At 44.0% G+C, this 23,732-nt stretch overlaps 1 protein-coding gene across 1 annotated transcript in view; it reads right to left on the bottom strand.

The window, feature by feature from the left end:
• Positions 1-18,095, bottom strand: part of LOC311228654 (DDB1- and CUL4-associated factor 6-like) — a 194,811-nt gene extending 176,716 nt beyond the window's left edge. The window contains exons 1-2 of the mRNA XM_084314584.1: positions 18,009-18,095; positions 16,876-17,061 (exon numbers count right to left, since the gene is read on the bottom strand). Coding sequence (XP_084170710.1) covers positions 16,876-17,007 — 132 coding nt within the window. The 5' untranslated portion in view covers positions 17,008-17,061; positions 18,009-18,095. The remainder of the gene's footprint in view (positions 1-16,875; positions 17,062-18,008) is intronic.
• Between the last annotated feature and the right edge of the window lie 5,637 nt (positions 18,096-23,732).

The following is a 23,732-nucleotide window of genomic DNA, read 5'->3' as shown; positions in this document are numbered from 1 at the left end:
TAGTAATGTCTGCAGTGTTCCTGAAGCTAGTAGTAATGTCTGCAGTGTTCCTAAAGCTAGTAGTAATGTCTGCAGTGTTCCTAAAGCTAGTAGTAATGTCTGCAGTGTTCCTAAAGCTAGTAGTAATGTCTGCAGTGTTCCTAAAGCTAGTAGTAATGTCTGCAGTGTTCCTGAAGCTAGTAGTAATGTCTGCAGTGTTCCTAAAGCTAGTAGTAATGTCTGCAGTGTTCCTAAAGCTAGTAGTAATGTCTGCAGTGTTCCTAAAGCTAGTAGTAATGTCTGCAGTGTTCCTAAAGCTAGTAGTAATGTCTGCAGTGTTCCTAGAGCTAGTAGTAATGTCTGCAGTGTTCCTAAAGCTAGTAGTAATGTCTGCAGTGTTCCTAAAGCTAGGAGTAATGTCTGCAGTGTTCCTAGAGCTAGTAGTAATGTCTGCAGTGTTCCTAAAGCTAGTAGTAATGTCTGCAGTGTTCCTAAAGCTAGGAGTAATGTCTGCAGTGTTCCTAGAGCTAGTAGTAATGTCTGCAGTGTTCCTAAAGCTAGTAGTAATGTCTGCAGTGTTCCTAAAGCTAGTAGTAATGTCTGCAGTGTTCCTAAAGCTAGTAGTAATGTCTGCAGTGTTCCTAAAGCTAGTAGTAATGTCTGCAGTGTTCCTGAAGCTAGTAGTAATGTCTGCAGTGTTCCTAAAGCTAGTAGTAATGTCTGCAGTGTTCCTAGAGCTAGTAGTAATGTCTGCAGTGTTCCTAAAGCTAGGAGTAATGTATGCAGTGTTCCTAAAGCTAGTAGTAATGTCTGCAGTGTTCCTAAAGCTAGTAGTAATGTCTGCAGTGTTCCTAAAGCTAGTAGTAATGTCTGCAGTGTTCCTAAAGCTAGGAGTAATGTCTGCAGTGTTCCTAAAGCTAGTAGTAATGTCTGCAGTGTTCCTAAAGCTAGTAGTAATGTCTGCAGTGTTCCTAAAGCTAGTAGTAATGTCTGCAGTGTTCCTAAAGCTAGTAGTAATGTCTGCAGTGTTCCTAAAGCTAGTAGTAATGTCTGCAGTGTTCCTAAAGCTAGTAGTAATGTCTGCAGTGTTCCTAAAGCTAGGAGTAATGTCTGCAGTGTTCCTAAAGCTAGTAGTAATGTCTGCAGTGTTCCTAAAGCTAGTAGTAATGTCTGCAGTGTTCCTAAAGCTAGTAGTAATGTCAGCAGTGTTCCTAAAGCTAGTAGTAATGTCTGCAGTGTTCCTAAAGCTAGTAGTAATGTATGCAGTGTTCCTGAAGCTAGTAGTAATGTCTGCAGTGTTCCTAAAGCTAGGAGTAATGTCTGCAGTGTTCCTAAAGCTAGGAGTAATGTCTGCAGTGTTCCTAAAGCTAGTAGTAATGTCTGCAGTGTTCCTAAAGCTAGTAGTAATGTCTGCAGTGTTCCTAAAGCTAGTAGTAATGTCTGCAGTGTTCCTAGAGCTATAGGAGTAATGTCTGCAGTGTTCCTAAAGCTAGTAGTAATGTCTGCAGTGTTCCTAAAGCTAGGAGTAATGTCTGCAGTGTTCCTAAAGCTAGTAGTAATGTCTGCAGTGTTCCTAGAGCTAGTAGTAATGTCTGCAGTGTTCCTAAAGCTAGGAGTAATGTCTGCAGTGTTCCTAGAGCTAGTAGTAATGTCTGCAGTGTTCCTAAAGCTAGTAGTAATGTCTGCAGTGTTCCTAAAGCTAGTAGTAATGTCTGCAGTGTTCCTAAAGCTAGGAGTAATGTCTGCAGTGTTCCTAGAGCTAGTAGCAATGTCTGGAGTGTTCCTAGAGCTAGTAGTAATGTCTGCAGTGTTCCTAAAGCTAGTAGTAATGTCTGCAGTGTTCCTAAAGCTAGTAGTAATGTCTGCAGTGTTCCTAGAGCTAGTAGTAATGTCTGCAGTGTTCCTAAAGCTAGTAGTAATGTCTGCAGTGTTCCTAAAGCTAGTAGTAATGTCTGCAGTGTTCCTAAAGCTAGTAGTAATGTCTGCAGTGTTCCTAAAGCTAGTAGTAATGTCTGCAGTGTTCCTAAAGCTAGTAGTAATGTCTGCAGTGTTCCTAAAGCTAGTAGTAATGTCTGCAGTGTTCCTAAAGCTAGTAGTAATGTCTGCAGTGTTCCTAGAGCTAGTAGTAATGTCTGCAGTGTTCCTAAAGCTAGGAGTAATGTCTGCAGTGTTCCTAGAGCTAGTAGTAATGTCTGCAGTGTTCCTAAAGCTAGGAGTAATGTCTGCAGTGTTCCTAAAGCTAGTAGTAATGTCTGCAGTGTTCCTAAAGCTAGGAGTAATGTCTGTAGTGTTCCTAAAGCTAGTAGTAATGTCTGCAGTGTTCCTAAAGCTAGGAGTAATGTCTGCAGTGTTCCTAAAGCTAGTAGTAATGTCTGCAGTGTTCCTAGAGCTAGTAGTAATGTCTGCAGTGTTCCTAAAGCTAGTAGTAATGTCTGCAGTGTTCCTAAAGCTAGTAGTAATGTCTGCAGTGTTCCTAAAGCTAGTAGTAATGTCTGCAGTGTTCCTAGAGCTAGTAGTAATGTCTGCAGTGTTCCTAAAGCTAGTAGTAATGTCTGCAGTGTTCCTAGAGCTAGTAGTAATGTCTGCAGTGTTCCTAAAGCTAGTAGTAATGTCTGCAGTGTTCCTAAAGCTAGTAGTAATGTCTGCAGTGTTCCTAAAGCTAGTAGTAATGTCTGCAGTGTTCCTAAAGCTAGTAGTAATGTCTGCAGTGTTCCTGAAGCTAGTAGTAATGTCTGCAGTGTTCCTAAAGCTAGTAGTAATGTCTGCAGTGTTCCTAGAGCTAGTAGTAATGTCTGCAGTGTTCCTAAAGCTAGGAGTAATGTATGCAGTGTTCCTAAATCTAGTAGTAATGTCTGCAGTGTTCCTAAAGCTAGTAGTAATGTCTGCAGTGTTCCTAAAGCTAGTAGTAATGTCTGCAGTGTTCCTAAAGCTAGGAGTAATGTCTGCAGTGTTCCTAAAGGTAGTAGTAATGTCTGCAGTGTTCCTAAAGCTAGTAGTAATGTCTGCAGTGTTCCTAAAGCTAGTAGTAATGTCTGCAGTGTTCCTAAAGCTAGTAGTAATGTCTGCAGTGTTCCTAAAGCTAGTAGTAATGTCTGCAGTGTTCCTAAAGCTAGTAGTAATGTCTGCAGTGTTCCTAAAGCTAGGAGTAATGTCTGCAGTGTTCCTAAAGCTAGTAGTAATGTCTGCAGTGTTCCTAAAGCTAGTAGTAATGTCTGCAGTGTTCCTAAAGCTAGTAGTAATGTCTGCAGTGTTCCTAAAGCTAGTAGTAATGTCTGCAGTGTTCCTAAAGCTAGGAGCAATGTCTGCAGTGTTCCTAAAGCTAGTAGTAATGTCTGCAGTGTTCCTAAAGCTAGGAGTAATGTCTGCAGTGTTCCTAAAGCTAGTAGTAATGTCTGCAGTGTTCCTAAAGCTAGTAGTAATGTCTGCAGTGTTCCTAAAGCTAGTAGTAATGTCTGCAGTGTTCCTAAAGCTAGGAGTAATGTCTGCAGTGTTCCTAAAGCTAGTAGTAATGTCTGCAGTGTTCCTAAAGCTAGTAGTAATGTCTGCAGTGTTCCTAAAGCTAGTAGTAATGTCTGCAGTGTTCCTAAAGCTAGGAGTAATGTCTGCAGTGTTCCTAAAGCTAGTAGTAATGTCTGCAGTGTTCCTAAAGCTAGTAGTAATGTCTGCAGTGTTCCTAAAGCTAGGAGTAATGTCTGCAGTGTTCCTAAAGCTAGTAGTAATGTCTGCAGTGTTCCTAAAGCTAGTAGTAATGTCTGCAGTGTTCCTAAAGCTAGGAGTAATGTCTGCAGTGTTCCTAAAGCTAGTAGTAATGTCTGCAGTGTTCCTAAAGCTAGTAGTAATGTCTGCAGTGTTCCTAAAGCTAGTAGTAATGTCTGCAGTGTTCCTAGAGCTAGTAGTAATGTCTGCAGTGTTCCTAAAGCTAGTAGTAATGTCTGCAGTGTTCCTAAAGCTAGGAGTAATGTCTGCAGTGTTCCTAAAGCTAGGAGTAATGTCTGCAGTGTTCCTAAAGCTAGTAGTAATGTCTGCAGTGTTCCTAAAGCTAGTAGTAATGTCTGCAGTGTTCCTAAAGCTAGTAGTAATGTCTGCAGTGTTCCTAAAGCTAGTAGTAATGTCTGCAGTGTTCCTAAAGCTAGTAGTAATGTCTGCAGTGTTCCTAAAGCTAGTAGTAATGTCTGCAGTGTTCCTAAAGCTAGTAGTAATGTCTGCAGTGTTCCTAAAGCTAGTAGTAATGTCTGCAGTGTTCCTAAAGCTAGTAGTAATGTCTGCAGAGTTCCTAGAGCTAGTAGTAATGTCTGCAGTGTTCCTAAAGCTAGTAGTAATGTCTGCAGTGTTCCTAAAGCTAGTAGTAATGTCTGCAGTGTTCCTAAAGCTAGTAGTAATGTCTGCAGTGTTCCTAAAGCTAGTAGTAATGTCTGCAGTGTTCCTAAAGCTAGTAGTAATGTCTGCAGTGTTCCTAAAGCTAGTAGTAATGTCTGCAGTGTTCCTAAAGCTAGGAGTAATGTCTGCAGTGTTCCTAAAGCTAGGAGTAATGTCTGCAGTGTTCCTAAAGCTAGGAGTAATGTCTGCAGTGTTCCTAAAGCTAGTAGTAATGTCTGCAGTGTTCCTAAAGCTAGTAGTAATGTCTGCAGTGTTCCTAAAGCTAGGAGTAATGTCTGCAGTGTTCCTAAAGCTAGTAGTAATGTCTGCAGTGTTCCTAAAGCTAGGAGTAATGTCTGCAGTGTTCCTAGAGCTAGTAGTAATGTCTGCAGTGTTCCTAGAGCTAGTAGTAATGTCTGCAGTGTTCCTAAAGCTAGTAGTAATGTCTGCAGTGTTCCTAAAGCTAGTAGTAATGTCTGCAGTGTTCCTAGAGCTAGTAGTAATGTCTGCAGTGTTCCTAAAGCTAGTAGTAATGTCTGCAGTGTTCCTAAAGCTAGTAGTAATGTCTGCAGTGTTCCTAAAGCTAGTAGTAATGTCTGCAGTGTTCCTAAAGCTAGTAGTAATGTCTGCAGTGTTCCTAAAGCTAGTAGTAATGTCTGCAGTGTTCCTAGAGCTAGTAGTAATGTCTGCAGTGTTCCTAAAGCTAGGAGTAATGTCTGCAGTGTTCCTAGAGCTAGTAGTAATGTCTGCAGTGTTCCTAAAGCTAGTAGTAATGTCTGCAGTGTTCCTAAAGCTAGGAGTAATGTCTGCAGTGTTCCTAAAGCTAGTAGTAATGTCTGCAGTGTTCCTAAAGCTAGTAGTAATGTCTGCAGTGTTCCTGAAGCTAGGAGTAATGTCTGCAGTGTTCCTAAAGCTAGTAGTAATGTCTGCAGTGTTCCTAAAGCTAGTAGTAATGTCTGCAGTGTTCCTAGAGCTAGGAGTAATGTCTGCAGTGTTCCTAGAGCTAGGAGTAATGTCTGCAGTGTTCCTAGAGCTAGGAGTAATGTCTGCAGTGTTCCTGAAGCTAGGAGTAATGTCTGCAGTGTTCCTAAAGCTAGTGTAATGTCTGCAGTGTTCCTAAAGCTAGTAGTAATGTCTGCAGTGTTCCTAAAGCTAGTAGTAATGTCTGCAGTGTTCCTAAAGCTAGTAGTAATGTCTGCAGTGTTCCTAAAGCTAGTAGTAATGTCTGCAGTGTTCCTAAAGCTAGTAGTAATGTCTGCAGTGTTCCTAAAGCTAGTAGTAATGTCTGCAGTGTTCCTAAAGCTAGTAGTAATGTCTGCAGTGTTCCTAAAGCTAGGAGTAATGTCTGCAGTGTTCCTAAAGCTAGTAGTAATGTCTGCAGTGTTCCTAAAGCTAGTAGTAATGTCTGCAGTGTTCCTAAAGCTAGTAGTAATGTCTGCAGTGTTCCTAAAGCTAGTAGTAATGTCTGCAGTGTTCCTAAAGCTAGTAGTAATGTCTGCAGTGTTCCTAGAGCTAGTAGTAATGTCTGCAGTGTTCCTAGAGCTAGTAGTAATGTCTGCAGTGTTCCTAAAGCTAGTAGTAATGTCTGCAGTGTTCCTAAAGCTAGTAGTAATGTCTGCAGTGTTCCTAAAGCTAGTAGTAATGTCTGCAGTGTTCCTAAAGCTAGTAGTAATGTCTGCAGTGTTCCTAAAGCTATTAGTAATGTCTGCAGTGTTCCTAAAGCTAGTAGTAATGTCTGCAGTGTTCCTAGAGCTAGTAGTAATGTCTGCAGTGTTCCTAAAGCTAGTAGTAATGTCTGCAGTGTTCCTAAAGCTAGTAGTAATGTCTGCAGTGTTCCTAAAGCTAGTAGTAATGTCTGCAGTGTTCCTAAAGCTAGTAGTAATGTCTGCAGTGTTCCTAAAGCTAGTAGTAATGTCTGCAGTGTTCCTAAAGCTAGTAGTAATGTCTGCAGTGTTCCTAAAGCTAGTAGTAATGTCTGCAGTGTTCCTAAAGCTAGTAGTAATGTCTGCAGTGTTCCTAAAGCTAGTAGTAATGTCTGCAGTGTTCCTAAAGCTAGTAGTAATGTCTGCAGTGTTCCTAAAGCTAGTAGTAATGTCTGCAGTGTTCCTAAAGCTAGTAGTAATGTCTGCAGTGTTCCTAAAGCTAGGAGTAATGTCTGCAGTGTTCCTAGAGCTAGGAGTAATGTCTGCAGTGTTCCTAAAGCTAGGAGTAATGTCTGCAGTGTTCCTAAAGCTAGTAGTAATGTCTGCAGTGTTCCTAAAGCTAGGAGCAAGATGGCAAGAAGCTCCTTTTTCTACACAGGTGTTGTACTGGAATGAACTACCTCTCCCTACCAAGCAAAGTCAAACCAAAAGCATTTTTAAAACAAAGGTAAAGGCTCAACTATGGGAAGAGCAAAAGGCTCAGCAGCCAGAGGGCAGGATGCGTGAACACTTTCGGCAGCCAACATGCCCTTCCGCGTTGCTCTGATTGGCCGAGCGCGCGCATGAGCCGCGACAAGCTCCTCAGCCTCCTCAGCCGCTTAACGCAATTTATACAAATGGAAGTATTGATTGCGCCGTAACGAATCATTAAAAAAATATACCGTTAACTGGAATATGTTGTTTCTTTACACTAGTGCTGTCAGGCGATTAAAAAAATTAATCTAATTAATTACAGGATTTGTAATTAATTAATCTAATTAATCGCATTTTAATCGCATAACCATTTTATGCCTGATATTCTATATTATATAATCATATTTCAAATTGCATGTGTCCGGATGGCAGAATTCAGTACTGTATCTACAAAACCTTCTGTTTAATCATCTTCCATCTATTAATTTGCATAGATTTGTCAGGTCTGGTCAATTTGAGCATGGTGTTATTCACAGTCAAAGATACAAAATTTTTTATTGATATTCTCATTTGGTTCATTACAATTTACTCAAAATAAAATTCTCATTCAATCAATCACCGCGCAGATTGATTGATTGAAAATGTTATTAACAGATTGCAGAATGGGTACAATACAGTATGGCACACAATTGTTATGGGGATGCAGACCAGGGTGCAACTTGCACCGTGCAATCCATTCTTTGTGGATCTAGCCCACAGTATTTCTGACACTGGGAATACATTGCCTGAGATTCATAGATGTCCCTAGAATCAGATACCAAGAACATGCAAATGGACCATATTAAAAAATAAAAAAGTCTGTAAATGTGTATTCTACATTCTTATGGAATGAATGAGATACAAAAAAAATATTATAAAAAAAAAAAAAAAAAATTGTAATTAATTTTGAGTTAATTTTCATAACGCGATAATTTGCTGTGTAATTAATTAATCTAATTAACGCGATAAACTGACAGCCCTACTTTACACATATGTTGGATTATGTAATTGGTTTGTCATGACAAACCAATAAAGAAATCGCGAATTAACCGGTGGCTACAACAACACACAGTAACTACATGCATCATTGTTTACAATGAACGGTGGGGCTGTTGTTGTAGCCACCGGTTAATTCGTGATTTTTTATTGGTTTGTCATGACAAACCAATTACATAATCCAACATATGTGTAAAGAAACAACATATTCCAGTTAACGGTATATTTTTTTAATGATTCGTTACGGCGCAATCAATACTTCCATTTGTATAAATTGCGTTAAGCGGCTGAGGAGCTTGTCGCGGCTCATGCGCACGCTCGGCCAATCAGAGCAACGCGGAAGGGCATGTTGGCTGCCGAAAGTGTTCACGCGGGCAGGACATCAGATTCCAGGGCTATAGAGTAGACGGGGGACTGAAAATCTAGTGCCTCCTAGTGGGCTATAGGTGCTGTGTTTTTATGTTTTTATGTCTTCCATCGAGGACCACCTTGGAAATAAGTGTTTTAATTAATGCTTTTAGGTGATATCCTCAGGAATACAAATTGGTCATGATCATTTGTTTGTATGATGTGTTTGTAATTTCAAAATAAAAATCTAGAAATCCCTAGAACCCTCCAATCTGCGATGTAACTGGGGCTGCTCCAGTGCTCCATAGAGCTCTATGGGGCTCAGCTGCTCCAGTGCTCCATAGAGCTCCATGGGGCTCAGCTGCTACAGTGCTCCATAGAGCTCCATGGGGCTCAGCTGCTACAGTGCTCCATAGAGCTCCATGGGACTCAGCTGCTACAGTGCTCCATAGAGCTCCATGGGACTCAGCTGCTACAGTGCTCCATAGAGCTCCATGGGACTCGGCTGCTACAGTGCTCCATAGAGCTCCATGGGGCTCAGCTGCTCCAGTGCTCCATAGAGCTCCATGGGGCTCAGCTGCTACAGTGCTCCATAGAGCTCAATGGGGCTCAGCTGCTACAGTGCTCCATATAGCTCCATGGGGCTCAGCTGCTACAGTGCTCCATAGAGCTCAATGGGGCTCAGCTGCTACAGTGCTCCATAGAGCTCCATGGGGCTCAGCTGCTACAGTGCTCCATAGAGCTCAATGGGGCTCAGCTGCTACAGTGCTCCATAGAGCTCCATGGGACTCAGCTGCTACAGTGCTCCATATAGCTCCATGGGGCTCAGCTGCTACAGTGCTCCATAGAGCTCCATGGGACTAAGCTGCTACAGTGCTCCATAGAGCTCCATGGGGCTCAGCTGCTCCAGTGCTCCATAGAGCTCAATGGGGCTCAGCTGCTACAGTGCTCCATAGAGCTCCATGGGACTCAGCTGCTCCAGTGTTCCATAGAGCTCCATGGGACTCAGCTGCTACAGTGCTCCATATAGCTCCATGGGGCTCAGCTGCTACAGTGCTCCATAGAGCTCCATGGGGCTCAGCTGCTACAGTGCTCCATAGAGCTCCATGGGACTCAGCTGCTACAGTGCTCCATAGAGCTCCATGGGACTCGGCTGCTACAGTGCTCCATAGAGCTCCATGGGACTCAGCTGCTCCAGTGCTCCATAGAGCTCCATGGGACTCAGCTGCTCCAGTGCTCCATAGAGCTCCATGGGGCTCAGCTGCTACAGTGCTCCATAGAGCTCCATGGGGCTCAGCTGCTCCAGTGTTCCATAGAGCTCCATGGGGCTCAGCTGCTACAGTGCTCCATAGAGCTCCATGGGACTCAGCTGCTACAGTGCTCCATAGAGCTCCATGGGACTCAGCTGCTACAGTGCTCCATTGAGCTCCATGGGGCTCAGCTGCTACAGTGCTCCATAGAGCTCCATGGGACTCAGCTGCTACAGTGCTCCATAGAGCTCCATGGGGCTCAGCTGCTACAGTGCTCCATAGAGCTCCATGGGACTCAGCTGCTACAGTGCTCCATAGAGCTCCATGGGACTCAGCTGCTCCAGTGCTCCATAGAGCTCCATGGGACTCAGCTGCTACAGTGCTCCATAGAGCTCCATGGGGCTCAGCTGCTCCATAGACAACAGGTCTGACTTCATGAGGCCATGAGATGTTTGTGTGAGCCCTTGCACTCAAATGAGGTTTATACTTTAGCATTGTTTAGGTCTGAACAACAATTAAACCATAATGTGGGTGTAAGAGCTCACACAAACATTGTATGGCGTCATAAAGTAAGAGCTCGTTGTCTAAGGAGCAGCCCCCTTTACAGTACACCCCAGTCATACTACAGATTGAATAATAATAAACTGTATTTGTATAACACCTTTACAGTACACCCGAGTCATACTACAGATTGAATAATAATAAACTGTATTTGTATAACACCTTTACAGTACACCCGAGTCATACTACAGATTGAATAATAATACATTGTATTTGTATAACACCTTTCATACGAGAATTGCAGACCAAAGTGTTTCACGGCAGTAAAATAGACAGAATAAAAGCAATGCAGACAATAACAATACACTATTGATTGATAAGAACCAATACCCACACAGTTTAAAACCTGACAGTCTTTCTTCCTGTTTGATACCCACACAGTTTAAAACCGGACAGTCTTTCTTCCTGTTTGATACCCACACAGTTTAAAACCTCACAGTCTTTCTTCCTGTTTGATACCCACACAGTTTAAAACATGACAGTCTTTCTTCCTGTTTGATACCCACACAGTTTAAAACCTGACAGTCTTTCTTCCTGTTTGATACCCACAGTTTAAAACCGGACAGTCTTTCTTCCTGTTTGATACCCACACAGTTTAAAACCGGACAGTCTTTCTTCCTGTTTGATACCCACACAGTTTAAAACCTGACAGTCTTTCTTCCTGTTTGATACCCACACAGTTTAAAACCGGACAGTCTTTCTTCCTGTTTGATACCCACACAGTTTAAAACCTGACAGTCTTTCTTCCCTGTTTGATACCCACACAGTTTAAAACCTGACAGTCTTTCTTCCTGTTTGATACCCACACAGTTTAAAACCGGACAGTCTTTCTTCCTGTTTGATACCCACACAGTTTAAAACCTGACAGTCTTTCTTCCTGTTTGATACCCACACAGTTTAAAACCTGACAGTCTTTCTCCCTGTTTGATACCCACACAGTTTAAAACCTGACAGTCTTTGTTCCTGTTTGATACCCACACAGTTTAAAACCTGACGGTCTTTCTTCCTGTTTGATACCCACACAGTTTAAAACCTGACAGTATTTCTTCCTGTTTGATACCCACACAGTTTAAAACTTGACAGTATTTCTTCCTGTTTGATACCCACACAGTTTAAAACCTGACAGTCTTTCTTCCTGTTTGATACCCACACAGTTTAAAACCTGACAGTCTTTCCTCCTGTTTGATACCCACACAGTTTAAAACCTGACAGTCTTTCCTCCTGTTTGATACCCACACAGTTTAAAACCTGACAGTCTTTCTTCCTGTTTGATACCCACACAGTTTAAAACCTGACAGTCTTTGTTCCTGTTTGATACCCACACAGTTTAAAACCTGACAGTCTTTGTTCCTGTTTGATACCCACACAGTTTAAAACCTGACAGTCTTTGTTCCTGTTTGATACCCACACAGTTTAAAACCTGACAGTATTTCTTCCTGTTTGATACCCACACAGTTTAAAACCTGACGGTCTTTCTTCTTGTTTGATACCCACACAGTTTAAAACCTGACAGTCTTTGTTCCTGTTTGATACCCACACAGTTTAAAACCTGACAGTCTTTCTTCCTGTTTGATACCCACACAGTTTAAAACCTGACAGTCTTTGTTCCTGTTTGATACCCACACAGTTTAAAACCTGACAGTCTTTCTTCCTGTTTGATACCCACACAGTTTAAAACCTGACAGTCTTTCTTCTCTGTTTGATACCCACACAGTTTAAAACCTGACAGTCTTTCTTCCTGTTTGATACCCACACAGTTTAAAACCTGACATTGTTTTATCTTGGTTCTATGGTAAATAGTAGCATAAACAACAATAAAACAGATCTAATTTACAGTACAATAATCTAGTGCATGTAGTGAGTGCAAAGTGGCAGAATGCATTAAAATAGCAGCATAAACAAGAATAGGGATTTAAGTGTTCTCTCCATAGAAAGCTCTGATTTCTAGCTTTAGGAGAGAGTGGTGCATCGTGCATGTTCACAAATACTGATTGAACTGTCCTGGAGCACAGGAAGAACATACTGACTGAACTGTCCTGTGGCACAGGAAGAACATACTGACTGAACTGTCCTGGGGCACAGGAAGAACATACTGACTGAACTGTCCTGGGGCACAGGAAGAACATACTGACTGAACTGTCCTGGGGCACAGGAAGAACATACTGACTGAACTGTCCTGGGGCACAGGAAGAACATACTGACTGAACTGTCCTGGGGCACAGGAAGAACATACTGACTGAACTGTCCTGGAGCACAGGAAGAACATACTGACTGAACTGTCCTGGGGCACAGGAAGAACATACTGACTGAACTGTCCTGGGGCACAGGAAGAACATACTGACTGAACTGTCCTGGAGCACAGGAAAAACATACTGACTGAACTGTCCTCAGGAAGAACATACTGACTGAACTGTCCTGGGGCACAGGAAGAACATACTGACTGAACTGTCCTCAGGAAGAACATACTGACTGAACTGTCCTGGGGCACAGGAAGAACATACTGACTGAACTGTCTTGGGGCACAGGAAGAACATACTGACTGAACTGTCCTGGGGCACAGGAAGAACATACTGACTGAACTGTCCTCAGGAAGAACATACTGACTGAACTGTCCTGGGGCACAGGAAGAACATACTGACTGAACTGTCCTGGGGCACAGGAAGAACATACTGACTGAACTGTCCTCAGGAAGAACATACTGACTGAACTGTCCTCAGGAAGAACATACTGACTGAACTGTCCTGGGGCACAGGAAGAACATACTGACTGAACTGTCCTGGGGCACAGGAAGAACATACTGACTGAACTGTCCTGGGGCACAGGAAGAACATACTGACTGAACTGTCCTGGGGCACAGGAAGAACATACTGACTGAACTGTCCTGGGGCTAGGGATGGGAATCGAAAACCGGTTCCCGTTGGGAACCGGTTCCTAATTGGCCGATGCCTGGAACCGTGTGGCTCCTGTGACTTTCGATTCCCTTATCGCTGCCAGGTTTTTCCTACAGTTGCGCGCGTTAGCATGTAGCCATGGCAGACTATATTTGATTCCTTAAGGGCTCGAAATTGCCTGGCTTTTGGTCATATGCTCCCGAAATGCTCCCGCTGTTTGGCTACTTCTATGTGCAGTGAAAACTACTTGAATGCTTTAGAACATGGTCATTGATTTAGTTTAGGGTGAGCTAAAATTAGCCGCGGAGCTATCGCTAGCTAACGTGAGCTAACGCTATTTAATCAAGCTCACAAAGAGAGATAAACAGCTGACAGCGGATAGTACAGGTACAAATACAATAAAACAGCGGGTGGGGACTGTTGTGTAAACATTGTACTCTTTAGTTCACATATAATAAGAGCCGGATTGTTTATTTACTAAGTCTCTACTCTGAGTCCGTCAGACAGGAAGTACCATGGTGCAACATACAAATGTGTCCGTGTAGCAACACAAGCCAATACCTACAGGACAGGGGCCCGGGGAGGGAGCTCTGTGTGTCTGTGTGTGTGTGTGTGAGACAGAAGTCAAGAGGAATAACGACTGTTATTCAATAGATTAAATTAGTTTAAGAATAAAAAAATAAATACATTTTAAGAGAATCTCAAATACATTATTTTATTTAAGTGTAGGCTATAGTTAATGTTTTATTTTTTGTATTTTTCTGACATGGTAAATGGCTGCTTTTTTATATAGCGCTTTTATCCAAAGCGCTTTACAATTTGTTCCTTACATTTTACCCAATCACTCACACATTCTCACAACTACACTTTATATTTATTGATAAAGGATTTGCACTACAACTCGTACACCTACTGTGAATTGTACCTAAATTGCACCTCGTCCCATTTCTCCATTTCTGCCTTGCACTATATAGTATTGTATATTAGTACACTGCACAGTATTGTATATTGTATGGTAACTATGTCTATTCTGCATCGAACATTGTACATATGTCTAAACTGAACACTGTGACCTCATTTTTTTACTTCTAATTTTACTATGTTATTTTATTTCATACTTATCTTGTCTTGCACAGTCTCTGGAGCGCAACAGTAAGAAGTATTTTGTATAAAAGTATTCTGTACTTCTGTATGACAACTATTAAAGAAACTTGAAACTTGAAACAACGACGGCGCAGGCAACCATGCAAGGTGCCAACCTGCTCATCGGGAGCAGTTAGGGGTTAAGTGTCTTGCTCAAGGACACATCGACACGCTGCCCGGGAGGAGCGGGAATCGAACCGGGAACCTCCGGATTGCCAGACGACTGCTCTACCTCCCGAGCCACTGTCGCCCCTGACATGGGGGCTCAACAATAAATGACAATCAGAAATGTCAAGTTGCATGTTGTTATTCTAACCAGCTTAGTTCTGTTGCATTTCCAATTTATTTATTTAAATTATAAATTGATCAGGTATCGATAAGAGAATCGATAAAGAATCGAATCGATAAGCAGAATCGATAATGGAATCGTATCGATAAAATCCTATCAATTCCCATCCCTACCTGGGGCACAGGAAGAACATACTGACTGAACTGTCCTGGGGCACAGGAAGAACATACTGACTGAACTGTCCTGGGGCACAGGAAGAACATACTGACTGAACTGTCCTCAGGAAGAACATACTGACTGAACTGTCCTGGGGCACAGGAAGAACATACTGACTGAACTGTCCTGGGGCACAGGAAGAACATACTGACTGAACTGTCCTCAGGAAGACCATACTGACTGAACTGTCCTGGGGCACAGGAAGAACATACTGACTGAACTGTCCTGGGGCACAGGAAGAACATACTGACTGAACTGTCCTGGGGCACAGGAAGAACATACTGACTGAACTGTCCTGGGGCACAGGAAGAACATACTGACTGAACTGTCCTGGGGCACAGGAAGAACATACTGACTGAACTGTCCTGGGGCACAGGAAGAACATACTGACTGAACTGTCCTGGGGCACAGGAAGAACATACTGACTGAACTGTCCTGGGGCACAGGAAGAACATACTGACTGAACTGTCCTGGAGCACAGGAAGAACATACTGACTGAACTGTCCTGAGACACAGGAAGAACATACTGACTGAACTGTCCTCAGGAAGAACATACTGACTGAACTGTCCTGGGGCACAGGAAGAACATACTGACTGAACTGTCCTGGGGCACAGGAAGAACATACTGACTGAACTGTCCTCGGGCACAGGAAGAACATACTGACTGAACTGTCCTGGGGCACAGGAAGAACATACTGACTGAACTGTCCTGGGGCACAGGAAGAACATACTGACTGAACTGTCCTGGGGCACAGGAAGAACATACTGACTGAACTGTCCTGGGGCACAGGAAGAACATACTGACTGAACTGTCCTGGGGCACAGGAAGAACATACTGACTGAACTGTCCTGGGGTACAGGAAGAACATACTGACTGAACTGTCCTGGAGCACAGGAAGAACATACTGACTGAACTGTCCTCGGGCACAGGAAGAACATACTGACTGAACTGTCCTGGGGCACAGGAAGAACATACTGACTGAACTGTCCTGGGGCACAGGAAGAACATACTGACTGAACTGTCCTCGGGCACAGGAAGAACATACTGACTGAACTGTCCTGGGGCACAGGAAGAACATACTGACTGAACTGTCCTGGGGCACAGGGAGAACATACTGACTGAACTGTCCTCAGGAAGAACATACTGACTGAACTGTCCTGGAGCACAAGAAGAACATACTGACTGAACTGTCCTGGGGCACAGGGAGAACATACTGACTGAACTGTCCTGGGGCACAGGAAGAACATACTGACTGAACTGTCCTGGGGCGCAGGAAGAACATACTGACTGAACTGTCCTCAGGAAGAACATACTGACTGAACTGTCCTGGAGCACAGGAAGAACATACTGACTGGACTGGACTGTCCTGGGGCACAGGAAGAACATACTGACTGAACTGTCCTCAGGAAGAACATACTGACTGAACTGTCCTCAGGAAGAACATACTGACTGAACTGTCCTGAGACACAGGAAGAACATACTGACTGAACTGTCCTGGGGCACAGGAAGAACATACTGACTGAACTGTCCTGGGGCACAGGAAGAACATACTGACTGAACTGTCCTGGGGCACAGGAAGAACATACTGACTGAACTGTCCTGGGGCGCAGGAAGAACATACTGACTGAACTGTCCTCAGGAAGAACATACTGACTGAACTGTCCTGGAGCACAGGAAGAACATACTGACTGGACTGGACTGTCCTGGGGCACAGGAAGAACATACTGACTGAACTGTCCTCAGGAAGAACATACTGACTGAACTGTCCTCAGGAAGAACATACTGACTGAACTGTCCTGAGACACAGGAAGAACATACTGACTGAACTGTCCTGGGGCACAGGAAGAACATACTGACTGAACTGTCCTGGGGCACAGGAAGAACATACTGACTGAACTGTCCTGGGGCACAGGAAGAACATACTGACTGAACTGTCCTGGGGCACAGGAAGAACATACTGACTGAACTGTCCTGGAGCACAGGAAGAACATACTGACTGAACTGTCCTGAGACACAGGAAGAACATACTGACTGAACTGTCCTGGAGCACAGGAAGAACATACTGACTGAACTGTCCTGGGGCACAGGAAGAACATACTGACTGAACTGTCCTGGGGCACAGGAAGAACATACTGACTGAACTGTCCTGGGGCACAGGAAGAACATACTGACTGAACTGTCCTGAGACACAGGAAGAACATACTGACTGAACTGTCCTGGGGCACAGGAAGAACATACTGACTGAACTGTCCTGGGGCACAGGAAGAACATACTGACTGAACTGTCCTGGGGCACAGGAAGAACATACTGACTGAACTGTCCTGGGGCACAGGAAGAACATACTGACTGAACTGTCCTGGGGCACAGGAAGAACATACTGACTGAACTGTCCTGGGGCACAGGAAGAACATACTGACTGAACTGTCCTGGGGCGCAGGAAGACCATAATATTCCTCTCTCTCTGGTTTACCTCATAAGCCGTTCCGTAGTGGCAGGTGAACTGGCACTGTCTGTTGTGCTCCTGGCTCTTCTCGGTGTGGGTGTAGTAGATGATGCCATCTCCAGAGCACGAGATGATCTCCTGGTCGTTGGTGTGTGGCATGAACTTAGCGCTGAAGATGTTTGCGCGATGACCTGACCGTATCGACTTCTTGACCTGAGGAACAGCGGAGAAGTAACAGGGGTTTTGATTAACTGGGACGTGGGCTGGTGTATTGCAGTGGTTGTGTGTGTATGAATGAGTGTTGCTGGTCTTGATTTGACAGAGATCTTGATTTGACAGAGATCTTTATTTGACAGATCTTGATTTGACAGAGATCTTGATTTGACAGAGATCTTGATTTGACAGAGATCTTGATTTGACAGAGATCTTGATTTGACAGAGATCTAAGACCAGTCGTCTATTATTAGCAACAATCTTAACCTACTTGAGACAAGGGCTAATTTTCATCACAACTGATGTACAAGTAACTAAGTGCCGATGGTAGTTTCATAAAGCTGTGACATCATGAGGGTCATGTGAGGAGTCCCACAATGCAACGCTGCACAGAGCATTGTTCTTCCATAGTCAGAGGCAGCCGACTGTAATATGAATGCCTTCTAGTCTGTCTTGGTGACACCTAGCTGGTATAGCCAAACTATACTGTCCTCAACACCAACACCAAAACAAATGCATGGGATGTTGCTAGCTAGATAGCTAATATTAGCTAGTGGTCCTAACGTCAATTGGTTGCCGTTGTGGTACTGAGGTTAGCGTTGCCAAAGACAGGACGGTAATCCACATTATAGCCGGCTGCCTCTGACCAGGGAAGAACAAGGCTCTGTACTGCCGTGCATTGTGGGACTCGTCACATGACCCACATGACAGCTTTAAGAAACTACTATTGTGATTGTATAAAGAATAATTAGGCCTCAATAGCTGTTTTTGTATTTTACCATTTGTGAAACAATTTTATATTGAATTTCTATTTATTTAACCAGAGAAAAAGCCTCATTGAGATTTAAAAAATCTCTTCTTCAAGAGCCAAGAAAAGCAAAGTCTATGTGCAGGTTTGTGGGGGTATTTTCAGAGGAGATGCACAGCCTAAGTTGTGAAGCCCTTACCTTCCTGTTGTATGGGTTGGTGATGACCAGAAAGGTGTCGTCCGACCCGGACAAGATGTACTCTCCAGTGTCATTCCAGGATATGGTGTTGACCTGTGTGCGGGGGGGGGGGGGGGGGGGAAAGGCATTTCAATAAATATATGTACAGTTGAATAGTCATTTACCAAAAAACCCTCGAGAACAGATGGGTGCTTATTCACCTGGTGGCTCTTTCCCCTGCACACAGTCATATTACAGTAGCTCTTTCCCCTGCACACAGTCATATTACAGTAGCTCTTTCCCCTGCACACAGTCATATTACACTAGCTCTTTCCCCTGCACACAGTCATATTACAGTAGCTCTTTCCCCTGCACACAGTCATATTACAGTAGCTCTTTCCCCTGCACACAGTCATATTACAGTAGCTCTTTCCCCTGCACACAGTCATATTACAGTAGCTCTTTCCCCTGCACACAGTCATATTACACTAGCTCTTTCCCCTGCACACAGTCATATTACAGCAGCTCTTTCCCCTGCACAGTCATATTACAGTAGCTCTTTCCCCTGCACACAGTCATATTACAGCAGCTCTTTCCCCTGCACACAGTCATATTACAGTAGCTCTTTCCCCTGCACACAGTCATATTACAGTAGCTCTTTCCCCTGCACACAGTCATATTACAGTAGCTCTTTCCCCTGCACAGTCATATTACAGTAGCTCTTTCCCCTGCACACAGTCATATTACAGTAGCTCTTTCCCCTGCACAGTCATATTACAGTAGCTCTTTCCCCTGCACAGTCATATTACAGTAGCTCTTTCCCCTGCACACAGTCATATTACAGTAGCTCTTTCCCCTGCACACAGTCATATTACAGCAGCTCTTTCCCCTGCACACAGTCATATTACAGTAGCTCTTTCCCCTGCACAGTCATATTACAGTAGCTCTTTCCCCTGCACAGTCATATTACAGTAGCTCTTTCCCCTGCACAGTCATATTACAGTAGCTCTTTCCCCTGCACACAGTCATATTACAGTAGCTCTTTCCCCTGCACACAGTCATATTACAGTAGCTCTTTCCCCTGCACACAGTCATATTACAGTAGCTCTTTCCCCTGCACACAGTCATATTACAGTAGCTATTTCCCCTGCACACAGTCATATTACAGTAGCTCTTTCCCCTGCACACAGTCATATTACAGTAGCTCTTTCCCCTGCACACAGTCATATTACAGTAGCTCTTTCCCCTGCACACAGTCATATTACAGTAGCTCTTTCCCCTGCACACAGTCATATTACAGTAGCTCTTTCCCCTGCACACAGTCATATTACAGTAGCTCTTTCCCCTGCACAGTCATATTACAGTAGCTCTTTCCCCTGCACACAGTCATATTACAGCAGCTCTTTCCCCTGCACACAGTCATATTACAGTAGCTCTTTCCCCTGCACACAGTCATATTACAGTAGCTCTTTCCCCTGCACACAGTCATATTACAGTAGCTCTTTCCCCTGCACACAGTCATATTACAGTAGCTCTTTCCCCTGCACAGTCATATTACAGTAGCTCTTTCCCCTGCACACAGTCATATTACAGTAGCTCTTTCCCCTGCACACAGTCATATTACAGTAGCTCTTTCCCCTGCACACAGTCATATTACAGTAGCTCTTTCCCCTGCACAGTCATATTACAGTAGCTCTTTCCCCTGCACACAGTCATATTACAGTAGCTCTTTCCCCTGCACAGTCATATTACAGTAGCTCTTTCCCCTGCACACAGTCATATTACAGTAGCTCTTTCCCCTGCACAGTCATATTACAGTAGCTCTTTCCCCTGCACACAGTCATATTACAGTAGCTCTTTCCCCTGCACACAGTCATATTACAGTAGCTCTTTCCCCTGCACACAGTCATATTACAGTAGCTCTTTCCCCTGCACAGTCATATTACAGTAGCTCTTTCCCCTGCACACAGTCATATTACAGTAGCTCTTTCCCCTGCACACAGTCATATTACAGTAGCTCTTTCCCCTGCACACAGTCATATTACAGCAGCTCTTTCCCCTGCACACAGTCATATTACAGTAGCTCTTTCCCCTGCACACAGTCATATTACAGTAGCTCTTTCCCCTGCACACAGTCATATTACAGTAGCTCTTTCCCCTGCACACAGTCATATTACAGTAGCTCTTTCCCCTGCACACAGTCATATTACAGCAGCTCTTTCCCCTGCACAGTCATATTACAGTAGCTCTTTCCCCTGCACACAGTCATATTACAGTAGCTCTTTCCCCTGCACACAGTCATATTACAGTAGCTCTTTCCCCTGCACACAGTCATATTACAGTAGCTCTTTCCCCTGCACAGTCATATTACAGTAGCTCTTTCCCCTGCAGTCATATTACAGTAGCTCTTTCCCCTGCACACAGTCATATTACAGTAGCTCTTTCCCCTGCACACAGTCATATTACAGTAGCTCTTTCCCCTGCACACAGTCATATTACAGCAGCTCTTTCCCCTGCACAGTCATATTACAGTAGCTCTTTCCCCTGCACACAGTCATATTACAGTAGCTCTTTCCCCTGCACACAGTCATATTACAGTAGCTCTTTCCCCTGCACACAGTCATATTACAGTAGCTCTTTCCCCTGCACACAGTCATATTACAGTAGCTCTTTCCCCTGCACAGTCATATTACAGTAGCTCTTTCCCCTGCACAGTCATATTACAGTAGCTCTTTCCCCTGCACACAGTCATATTACAGTAGCTCTTTCCCCTGCACACAGTCATATTACAGTAGCTCTTTCCCCTGCACACAGTCATATTACAGTAGCTCTTTCCCCTGCACACAGTCATATTACAGTAGCTCTTTCCCCTGCACAGTCATATTACAGTAGCTCTTTCCCCTGCACACAGTCATATTACAGTAGCTCTTTCCCCTGCACAGTCATATTACAGTAGCTCTTTCCCCTGCACACAGTTATATTACAGTAGCTCTTTCCCCTGCACAGTCATATTACAGTAGCTCTTTCCCCTGCAGTCATATTACAGCAGCTCTTTCCCCTGCACACAGTCATATTACAGTAGCTCTTTCCCCTGCACACAGTCATATTACAGTAGCTCTTTCCCCTGCACACAGTCATATTACAGTAGCTCTTTCCCCTGCACACAGTCATATTACAGTAGCTCTTTCCCCTGCACAGTCATATTACAGTAGCTCTTTCCCCTGCACACAGTCATATTACAGTAGCTCTTTCCCCTGCACACAGTCATATTACAGTAGCTCTTTCCCCTGCACAGTCATATTACAGTAGCTCTTTCCCCTGCACACAGTCATATTACAGTAGCTCTTTCCCCTGCACAGTCATATTACAGTAGCTCTTTCCCCTGCACACAGTCATATTACAGTAGCTCTTTCCCCTGCACACAGTCATATTACAGTAGCTCTTTCCCCTGCACACAGTCATATTACAGCAGCTCTTTCCCCTGCACACAGTCATATTACAGTAGCTCTTTCCCCTGCACAGTCATATTACAGTAGCTCTTTCCCCTGCAGTCATATTACAGCAGCTCTTTCCCCTGCACAGTCATATTACAGTAGCTCTTTCCCCTGCACAGTCATATTACAGTAGCTCTTTCCCCTGCACACAGTCATATTACAGTAGCTCTTTCCCCTGCAGTCATATTACAGCAGCTCTTTCCCCTGCACAGTCATATTACAGTAGCTCTTTCCCCTGCACACAGTCATATTACAGTAGCTCTTTCCCCTGCACAGTCATATTACAGTAGCTCTTTCCCCTGCACACAGTCATATTACAGTAGCTCTTTCCCCTGCACACAGTCATATTACAGTAGCTCTTTCCCCTGCACAGTCATATTACAGTAGCTCTTTCCCCTGCACACAGTCATATTACAGTAGCTCTTTCCCCTGCACAGTCATATTACAGCAGCTCTTTCCCCTGCACAGTCATATTACAGCAGCTCTTTCCCCTGCACACAGTCATATTACAGTAGCTCTTTCCCCTGCACACAGTCATATTACAGTAGCTCTTTCCCCTGCACACAGTCATATTACAGTAGCTCTTTCCCCTGCAGTCATATTACAGTAGATCTTTCCCCTGCACAGTCATATTACAGTAGCTCTTTCCCCTGCACACAGTCATATTACAGTAGCTCTTTCCCCTGCACACAGTCATATTACAGTAGCTCTTTCCCCTGCACACAGTCATATTACAGTAGCTCTTTCCCCTGCACACAGTCATATTACAGTAGCTCTTTCCCCTGCACACAGTCATATTACAGTAGCTCTTTCCCCTGCACAGTCATATTACAGTAGCTCTTTCCCCTGCACACAGTCATATTACAGTAGCTCTTTCCCCTGCACACAGTCATATTACAGTAGCTCTTTCCCCTGCACACAGTCATATTACAGTAGCTCTTTCCCCTGCACACAGTCATATTACAGTAGCTCTTTCCCCTGCAGTCATATTACAGTAGCTCTTTCCCCTGCACACAGTCATATTACAGTAGCTCTTTCCCCTGCACAGTCATATTACAGTAGCTCTTTCCCTGCACAGTCATATTACAGTAGCTCTTTCCCCTGCACACAGTCATATTACAGTAGCTCTTTCCCCTGCACACAGTCATATTACAGTAGCTCTTTCCCCTGCACACAGTCATATTACAGTAGCTCTTTCCCCTGCACACGGTCATATTACAGTAGCTCTTTCCCCTGCACACAGTCATATTACAGTAGCTCTTTCCCCTGCACAGTCATATTACAGTAGCTCTTTCCCCTGCACAGTCATATTACAGTAGCTCTTTCCCCTACACAGTCATATTACAGTAGCTCTTTCCCCTGCACAGTCATATTACAGTAGCTCTTTCCCCTGCACAGTCATATTACAGTAGCTCTTTCCCCTGCACCAGTCATATTACAGTAGCTCTTTCCCCTGCACACAGTCATATTACAGTAGCTCTTTCCCCTGCACAGTCATATTACAGTAGCTCTTTCCCCTGCACAGTCATATTACAGTAGCTCTTTCCCCTGCACACAGTCATATTACAGTAGCTCTTTCCCCTGCACACAGTCATATTACAGTAGCTCTTTCCCCTGCACAGTCATATTACAGTAGCTCTTTCCCCTGCACACAGTCATATTACAGTAGCTCTTTCCCCTGCACAGTCATATTACAGTAGCTCTTTCCCCTGCACACAGTCATATTACAGTAGCTCTTTCCCCTGCACACAGTCATATTACAGTAGCTCTTTCCCCTGCACACAGTCATATTACAGTAGCTCTTTCCCCTGCACAGTCATATTACAGTAGCTCTTTCCCCTGCACAGTCATATTACAGTAGCTCTTTCCCCTGCACAGTCATATTACAGTAGCTCTTTTCCCCTGCACACAGTCATATTACAGTAGCTCTTTCCCCTGCACAGTCATATTACAGTAGCTCTTTCCCCTGCACACAGTCATATTACAGTAGCTCTTTCCCCTGCACAGTCATATTACAGTAGCTCTTTCCCTGCACCAGTCATATTACAGTAGCTCTTTCCCTGCACAAGTCATATTACAGTAGCTCTTTCCCCTGCACAGTCATATTACAGTAGCTCTTTCCCCTGCACACAGTCATATTACAGTAGCTCTTTCCCCTGCACACAGTCATATTACAGTAGCTCTTCCCCTGCACACAGTCATATTACAGTAGCTCTTTCCCCTGCACACAGTCATATTACAGTAGCTCTTC

This window comes from Notolepis coatsorum (assembly GCF_963971535.1).
Source record: "Notolepis coatsorum genome assembly, chromosome: 5".
Lineage (NCBI taxonomy): Eukaryota > Metazoa > Chordata > Actinopteri > Aulopiformes > Paralepididae > Notolepis > Notolepis coatsorum.
This window is presented reverse-complemented; position numbering and strand designations above follow the sequence as displayed.